The sequence below is a fragment of the Fragaria vesca genome, linkage group LG3, assembly GCF_000184155.1.
Source record: "Fragaria vesca subsp. vesca linkage group LG3, FraVesHawaii_1.0, whole genome shotgun sequence".
In the NCBI taxonomy this organism is placed as follows: Eukaryota; Viridiplantae; Streptophyta; class Magnoliopsida; order Rosales; family Rosaceae; genus Fragaria; species Fragaria vesca.
The window spans coordinates 26,563,205-26,572,211 of record NC_020493.1 but is presented as its reverse complement, the minus strand read 5'-3'; the positions used below and the strand labels follow the sequence as shown (position 1 = coordinate 26,572,211).

Genomic DNA, 9,007 nt, shown 5'->3' with positions numbered 1-9,007 from the left:
ATGGCAATAAGAGATAAGATCATGATGCTCATAATATTGGTTTTATGGTGCTTGACATGCAGAAACTCAATCGCTGTTGAAGCACAGTCTACAAATCTTCCTGCTTCAGAAGGTAAGTATAACTCTCTGACTATTTCTTCTTCTTCTTTTTCTTCTGGTATCAGTTGAATGAGGTCTTAGCAGCAGCATATAGTACGCGTTTAAAGATTTCTCAAACCCTTGTGTTAGAGCAATTTGAACTCAATGAATTTCAGTTACAGTTGTCTAGATTCTGTTCGTTCTTAAAGCATGAATCAGTAGAATCACAATATGGAAAGAATTTTCTTTTATTAATTTGAGTCTTGACAGATGAGAGTCGAGTGTTTAGCTATTACGTTTACACAAACCTTCTAACTTATTCGGGTCACTTCCATTTCATTGTTGATCTGAAACCTTTATCCAATGATTATTGATTAATGTGATAAGCAAGACCATGATTTCTAACCACTAGCAAAGTTGGGCCAAAACATGGCTTTTCTTATACACTGAGGCCCATCCTGAACACCTCTGATCCAACTCAACAAATCCAAAAGCTAATTCTCTTGTAAATTTGATATGTGCTTGTTGCAGTTGAAGCTCTGAAAGAAATAGCTGCACAAATAGGAAAGAAAGATTGGAACTTTAGCGTCGACCCTTGCAGCAATGACACAAGCTGGGCCACCCCAATATCTGCTGCCAGGCCTCTGTTCAACAACACCGTCACCTGTAACTGCTCCTTCTCCGATGGTGCATGCCACGTCACTAGCATGTATGTCACCTTTAAAAAACTTGCTCACTTGCACACCAACTATTTGTGGAATTGTCCAACTGGGTTTTGATTGCTTCTATGGGTTTGGAATTAAGGATGCTAAAAGTTTCAATCTTTGTCCATGTGGGTTTCAAGTGTTTTTGTGGATATGGGATTATGATTGCTTAAAGTTCCTAACTTTGTTGATTGAGAATGGAGTTATGATGTTTAAGATGATTGGTTTTACTTGTAAAGACTTGAACTTCGTAACTTTTTTGTAATGCAGCTTTCTTAAAGGGCAAGACCTTGCTGGGGTGCTTCCACCGTCTATTGCAAAGTTACCCTACCTGATCAATGTGTAAGGGAAACATTTTCTGTTGTGTATTCTAAAATGAATCATCTAAGAAGGTTTATATGGTTCTCCACAGATGGTATAACCGTATAACTTACTCTTGTTTACAGCGATTTCACGAGGAACTACTTCAATGGCAGCATACCGCAAGAATGGGCGTCGACAAAGTTGCAGTATCTGTAAGGAATTTTGAACTTGTGTTGTTGAATAATTAATTTATATCTGTTGAACTGAAAGATTGTACAATGCAGATCCATTACTGTCAACAACTTGTCAGGACCAATTCCGACCTACCTGGGAAACATTTCCACTCTAATTTATCTGTATGTTTGGATTCTATCTCTCTTGCCATTTCATTACTACTGAATAAATTTTAAGTTTTGATTTGGTTTGGCCAACTTTGATGGAGAATATTATCAGGAGCGTAGAGAATAACATGTTCTCAGGAATTGTTCCTCCTGAGCTTGGAAACTTGGTTAACTTGCAGAATCTGTAAGCTCCTTCTCTGTTTCTCCCCATCATTTTTTTTTATTTAGTTCTTCATCTTTTATATTGAATAATTTGACTAGCAAGTACCATTTCGTAAGCTGTTAAGTTTCATTGTGTCTCCAGTATTGTTAGTGCAAACAGTCTCACAGGAGAACTGCCGGCCGCTCTTATGAATCTGACTAAGTTAACAGAACTGTAAGTAACCCTTAACATTGCTGTATTTATAGTTACTATAATTTTTCATGTTTTTTTTTTTTCAATCTTTTCCTCTATGCAGGAGGATTAGCAGCAACAACTTCACTGGAAGAATGCCTGACTCTTTTCAAAGTTGGAATCAACTTCAGAAATTGTAAGTACTTGTCCTATCACAAAAATAGTTGAGAACTGAGTTAAGCAATGTAAGTGCGAACGGTATATTCTTAATTGATAAAACATAGAGTTGGTGTAACCTCAATCCATATTGACTTCTTACCTTGACAGAGAGATCCAAGCTAGTGGTCTACAGGGCCCCATTCCATCTACCATTTCTGTCTTGAGTAATATAACAGAACTGTGAGTTCCTTGTCCAACTTTAACTTGCATTAACACTACAAACCATAGTCTAAATTCAATAATTTACTGTAGCTTTGTATCACAGGGAATTTATTTATCTGTACTTTTTATCTGACAAAATTTTGTGATTCAATTTCTGCAGGAGGATCAGCGACTTAAACGGAGGGGGTTCAGTATTTCCAAACTTGAGTCATATGACAAACTTGCAAACATTGTAAGCCAGATCTTATATTTTCTTTTCATCTACAGTTTTAGACTAATCCATGCTTCTCTCAACTGTTCTAATATGGAGTTATGTTGCAGAATGCTCCGGAGCTGTAACTTATCTGGACCTATCCCTTCCGATTTATCAGCCATGTCACAGTTGAAAATATTGTAATACGGCAATTCCTATATTTTTAATTCTTCTTTTTATTGTTCATCTGGATAGCCTTTAATTAGTTGATTTTTTTTATCATAAGTTGACTGCTACAGACTGTTTATTTGTTCAGATAAACTTCCAGTTACTAGACTTAAGGTTCTTATTACACCTTTTTTTTTTTCTTTTTCTTGCAGAGATCTAAGCTTCAACAGATTAGAGGGGAGCATTCCTGATTTTGCAGATATGACACTATTGCAGTTCTTGTAAGAAATTTAAACTTTATGAAGGTCATTAGCATACTGCACTAAATTACATCTCAATTGGGATCATAGATTGGATGTAGGATAGAATAAAGTGTAAGGTACATTAAATATTGGCATCCATGTGTGCTATATCTTAATGGAATGTGGTTATGTGATTGCTTGCTGAATAGGTATCTAACAAGCAACTTGCTTACCGGAGCTATTCCAGACTGGATCAAGAGCAGAGATAATCGCTAGTATGTTCCCCCTACCATACCAGATTCCCTTGGAATTTTACATTTCTACTGAAGCCTACTAAAATGTATCATCATGTTTCACAAACAAGCACACAAAGATAATTTAAAACATGAGAACCTCTAGTTAAAGGCATACACGAGTCGTTTATTAAGAGTTCATTGTTGAATGTGGACAAACATACAATTTTATCAAGTACAGCGTAGGCATGCTGTTAGTAAATGTATACATGACTAGTGAGGAATCATACCTATCTAAGTGGACTTGTTGAGTATGTCATTTGTACTGAACTTGGAGGAACAAAGACTAGAAATTTTTTTCTTTCTCACAATAGTTGGCTAAGTAATTTCCCGAAAATATGGTTTGCAACATTTGGATGATCATCAGGTTTTTGTGTCATAATTTTATCCTCAATCATATTCAAAAGTATATCAATATTCTAAAATGAAATCGGTGGACTTATACTGGCTTACACTTTTTTGCTATTTGTGTGCAGCGAGATAGATGTTTCTTACAATAATTTTTCTGTGAGCTCTGAGCCATCTTCTTGTACAGAAAACCTGTAAGAAGTTTTCCAATACTAGTTGGCATGAGGGGCAAACTTTTTTTCTCATTGGAGATTCTGATGTCTTCATTTCACCTATTTTGTTTATGAACCTAACTGATTTGGAATGTATCAGGAACTTGTTCAAAAGTATTTCTACAAGCGATAACTCGTAAGCTATTATGATGAAGATACTTTCTTTTTCCATTATCAATTTTTTGGACATTAAATTCCATGAACTTATTTTGTACTACACCATCCAGTTTATATGCAGAGTGCCTGAAGAACTCTCCATGTCCAAAAGGTACCATTGTATTACTTAGCTTAAGAATATGAATATGATATAGATACTTTAGTTATCCAACCGCGGTTTCCTTTTTTAATTAGATAACTATTATTCAAGATGAATCTAGCATATATAGTATAAATTTGCATATGCATACATGGAAATAGTTCATAACAATTTCATTGAAATTTATATGGTTTTCCATTTTGCCCTCTTTTTAATCAACAGATCAATACTCATTGCATATCAATTGTGGTGGTAAAGCAACCACCATTGGAGGAATCAACTTTGAAGCCGACCAAGACCCAGGAAGTCCAGCACATTTCGCTCCTTCAGAGCCTAGCTGGGGATTCAGTAGCACGGGACATTTCTGGAGTGTTAACACCACCTCTAAAGACTATATAGCAAATAATATATCTATACTTGGGATGAACAACTCTGAGTTGTACACAGATGCACGCCTCTCTCCTCTTTCTCTAACATATTATGGAAGGTGCTTTGGCAGTGGAAATTATACTGTGAAGCTTTACTTTTCGGAGATTATAATTAGAGGCAATAAATCTTTTTCCAGTCTTGGAAGGCGGATCTTTGATATTTATATTCAGGTAGCAACTCATACTGTTTATGCACTCTATAGGCGTCAACAGATCTATAATATTTAGCATTTGTTACAGGAGAAGCTAGTGTTGAAGGATTTTGACATTGAAAAGGAAGCCCAAGGGGTTGATAAGCCAGTCATCAAGGAATTTACAGCAGTTGAGGTCAAGAAGAAAACTTTAGAGATCCGATTTCATTGGTCCGGGAAAGGGACAACAGCTTCCCCAAAGAGAGGAGTATATGGTCCCCTTATTTCAGCTATCTCTATAAAATCAGGTATTTTCTGTATTTGATACATTAGTCTCAATGTATGGCTATCCTAGAATCTAACCTGATACTCTATTTTGATTCTCTGGTCTATTGATTTTTATTAACTTTTTAGAGTTCAAGCCTCCTCATGATAGCAAGACATGGGCATTTATTGTGGTGGGAGCTTCGGTTTTGTGCCTCATTCTCTTGATTTTGAGCATTCTTTGGTGGAGAGGCTGTCTAGATAAGAAGACATCAAGAGAAGAAGGTGCCTACTAATTTACCATGCTAAATTGTAGTGGTAGTAGCATTGCATTGATATCATAGATATTTTACTCTTTTTATTTGAGATTTTTATTTCATGTAACTAGAAAATAAAAGGTTGGATACTATGTGAGAAATTTATAAAATTTGCAATACATTGTACATTACCAATATCCTAAGTTCCTAACCTTGTTCGATGACAGTTCTGAGAGGACTAGATCTGCAAACTGGCTTTTTCACCTTCAAGCAAATAAAAGCTGCCACTAATAACTTTGATCCTGTCAACAAAATTGGGGAAGGTGGTTTTGGATCTGTGTTCAAGGTACCTCAAAACTCCATCTTTCTTTCTTTTAATATGTTGGGATTTATTCAGCTTCTTTCCTTATTAATTGGCATCTTATCATGATTGAAAACTAAGACAATTCGATGCAGGGCATTTTACTGGATGGTACTATAATTGCAGTAAAGCAATTATCTGCAAAATCAAAGCAAGGAAATCGTGAATTTGTGAACGAAATAGGCATGATTTCTGGCTTGCAGCATCCAAATGTCGTGAGATTGTATGGATGTTGTATTGAAGCAAATCAATTACTTTTGGTATATGAATACATGGAAAACAATAGCCTTGCACATGCTTTGTTTGGTAAGCTTATCATGCGTAGGAACAATCCTGAAATCATGTATAACTGTACTAAAACAACCCATTAACTGTGAATCTCTGAAATGCAGGTCCGGAGAGAGGTCCACTCAAATTGGACTGGCCTACGAGGCAGAAAATATGCATAGGAATAGCAAAGGGTCTGGCATTTTTGCATGACGAATCAGCACTGAAGGTTGTACACAGAGATATTAAAGCTTCGAATGTATTACTTGACCAAGACCTTAATGCTAAGATCTCAGACTTTGGTCTGGCCAAGCTTGACGAAGAAGACAACACCCACATTAGCACCAGAGTTGCTGGAACAATGTAAGTTACTCTTATGTATGGCTACATGTATACATGTATTCTCGATACAATTTCTTAAAAATGTCGTAATCATGAACAAACTTATATATCTGTCTCTTTCTAAGTTGCGATGACGTAGTCTATAGAGTAACTTCACGGACTACTTAATAGAATACGGAAATCTAGCAAAATATTTGAACATGCATGTAGTCTTGTGTAAACATTCTGTTGGCATTGGCTGTAGTTTGAGATGAAATGCGTCATGCTAGAGTGAATATTTCAGTCTGAGGTAACAATCTTTCTTGTGCAGAGGATACATGGCACCAGAATATGCTCTATGGGGTTATTTAACGTACAAAGCAGATGTATATAGTTTTGGTGTTGTCGCATTGGAAATTGTTGTTGGAAAGAACAACATGAAATTTCGAGCAGATGAGAACTTTGTATGCGTTGTGGATTGGGTAAGATAGATCTGGATTCATTCAAATACCTTCTGGTACATGCAACTAGGAGCATAGTTTTGTGGACATTACTACATGGACTTCTCTGCTAAACTTGGTTTGCTTTCCATGTCCAATCTGTTGTCTTTGCTCGTCTCTAGGCTCTTGTTTTACAACAAAAAGGGAAGCTAATGGAGCTGGTGGATCCAAGGCTGGGGTCCGATTTCAACCAGGAAGAGGCGATTAGAATGGTCAAGGTAGCTCTGCTATGCACTAATCCGGCACCAGCACTTAGGCCTACGATGTCTGCAGTAGTGAGTATGCTCGAAGGTCGGAGCGTTGTTCATGAATTGATTATGGATCCAAGTATCTATGGGGATGAGACGAGGTTGACAGCCTTGAGGGATCGATTTGAGAGATTTGTAACAGAAGACAGCTCATCGAGTGGAGCTCAGAGCTTCTTGCGTGCATCAGATGCAACAAGGATTGATAATTCTGCCACTGCTACATCTTCAGACATTAGTCCTACTTATTAATGTAGACACGCAATGTGTTACCTCGTCACTTCGAAAATGTAATCCAGAAATGAATTCAGATGACTTCAATTGATCGTAATAGGAAATGTTGTGCTATTTTAGTACAACTTGTAAGTCAAGAAATCTGCTTGCCGACATATGAAAAACAGAGCAAGTCAAAGAAGACTGCACAAGGGAAACCTCTGGGAAATTTCGTAAATTTATATACGGAAGCACTGGACTACACAGGAGCATACCCCAAACTGGGTCATTGGCACGTGGCTTGTTTCTGTCCACACATTCTGGAAAAAAAAATCATTATAATTGCAGACTTAATTACCGTTATCAGTAAAAAACTGATAACAGTACAGTAAAACAAGTCAGATGAGGACAAAATACAAACAATACTGATCAACAATCAAATAAAACACAACCTTCTCTTAAAAAAAAATCAAATAAAACACAAGCCATTCTCTATTTATCTTGAAATCTCCTTCAGTTCCCATTAGCAGGAATCTGAATCATTCAAGTGATTCAATGAATTTCCACAATTGAATTCAAATACCAGCTATAGTTGAATCTGAAACAAAGAAGAAATGGAGAACCACTTTTGTGAACATCAAATCAACAGAACGATCATTTTCAAACAAAAAAAAGAAGAAAGAACAATTGATTAAGGGATGTGAAATCCACACATCCCAAATTGAAACCCATACACCATTTTTCTTTTTTTAGTTAACACATTAAAAAAAACAAAATTTAAGTCACTAAAAGACAAAATTTAAGTTACCAAAAAAAGAAAAATGATGTGTGGATTTCACAACCCCCTTAATTATGTTTGTAATTATATGCTCATGATTCATAGCCCTCTTGAAATACAACGCTTGATTGAAGACCTCAACACAAATTTAACAGATTCCTACCTCTATTGCTGCCTGAAGCATAATAGATCCAAGGGATTTAATATGTTGAATTGCTGATAAACTGTAAACTTCCTAGATTTCCGATTCCAGATCCAGATTGTATCTTCTATTCCAACTGAAATGATTTGACTCTTCTCTCTCGCCAATGAGTTGGATATGTAATCTCTTTGAGAGTCCAAATCCAGACTATAACTTCGAATCCATCAAACTAGTAGAGGAAGGCTTGAGACGCGTTTGGGGATCGATGTCAGGCAAACTCTTTCTTCAGTCTTGCAGTAAAATCCAACAGATACTGTGATGGCCTGAAATTACATGACCGCCCCTCCATTAACTACTCCGTCTGGAGTACCGTACGACATGCATATTCCAGTTTTTGCCATTTATACATCATACATTATAATTTTAACAGTATTCGTCTAAGTAAAAAGAATACGCACGGCTCCTGAATAATTGACTTGTGAAAAAGATTTGAAGCTTGATTAGGGACGCTCGATGGAGCTTAGCACGTATATAGCACTTTCTTTTTTGGTCAAGTATATAGCACTTTCTGTTAAGGCGTATGTGGTGATGAATGATCGATTATTATGAGTTTTCTTACTGCTCCATCATACATATATGCACTCGGCTCTAAAACTTTAGGAAAGGAAGCTCAAAAATCTCCAGGGTGCTTTATGGTTGTGCCATATGATATGAACTTGCTTTCTATCGAAATCAAACTTCTAAACCAATAAAGAGAACAAGCTTACAGAAAAAAGAATGAGTGCTATTAGGGTTTAAATGAGAACCAATATCATGTAATGATATCAAAAGGTGTTTAAATGATTTTTGGTGTGAGCTCCGTACATTAAGCAATTGATGTTTTTTAGAGCTAAAAGGCAATGATAAGGGTAAGTTTAGCCCTAGCAATGCCAATTAACACATTTTTTAACGCTACGGAAGGACCACGTGACAGTATGACGTGATCTTACATTCTAATCAAATATTGACACATGAATTTTATTAAAGAAAAATTACATCAGATAATTTGTCAAAGACAATTTTGGGTTTGTTGTTGCTTTTTAAACCCTAAACGATAAACCCTAAACCCTTGACCCTAGACCCTAAACCCTAAACCAAAACCCTAAACCCTCACTACCAGAAGAAAGACTTTAGCCGACGAAAATATAATTTAGCCGACGACATTTTCCTTCGTCGGCTAAATTATATTTTTCGTCGGCTATAGTCTA

The 9,007-nt window shown here is 36.4% G+C and overlaps 1 protein-coding gene across 1 annotated transcript; it reads left to right on the top strand.

The window, feature by feature from the left end:
* LOC101306322 (probable leucine-rich repeat receptor-like serine/threonine-protein kinase At3g14840-like) lies at window positions 1-6,948 on the top strand. Its single transcript, XM_004296243.1, has 22 exons — window positions 1-112; window positions 610-787; window positions 1,053-1,124; window positions 1,229-1,297; window positions 1,370-1,441; window positions 1,539-1,610; window positions 1,731-1,802; window positions 1,885-1,956; window positions 2,088-2,159; window positions 2,302-2,373; window positions 2,463-2,534; window positions 2,715-2,783; window positions 2,954-3,019; window positions 3,514-3,579; window positions 4,080-4,452; window positions 4,522-4,720; window positions 4,827-4,961; window positions 5,161-5,279; window positions 5,390-5,600; window positions 5,687-5,924; window positions 6,214-6,364; window positions 6,505-6,948. The coding sequence occupies exons 1-22, from the start codon at window positions 1-3 to the stop codon at window positions 6,877-6,879; spliced, it is 2,937 nt and encodes a 978-aa protein (XP_004296291.1). The 3' UTR covers window positions 6,880-6,948.
* The last annotated feature ends 2,059 nt before the right edge of the window (window positions 6,949-9,007 follow it).

What these genes read in the sequence shown, in the direction of transcription:
- LOC101306322 (XM_004296243.1), top strand. Translation starts at nt 1, where the DNA reads ATGGCAATAAGAGATAAGATCATGATGCTCATAATATTGGTTTTATGG. An exon ending in GCATGCCACGTCACTAGCAT is followed by an intron (nt 788 to 1,052) that starts GTATGTCACCTT and finishes TTTGTAATGCAG; the next exon opens with CTTTCTTAAAGGGCAAGACC. An exon ending in GTTTTGGATCTGTGTTCAAG is followed by an intron (nt 5,280 to 5,389) that starts GTACCTCAAAAC and finishes AATTCGATGCAG; the next exon opens with GGCATTTTACTGGATGGTAC.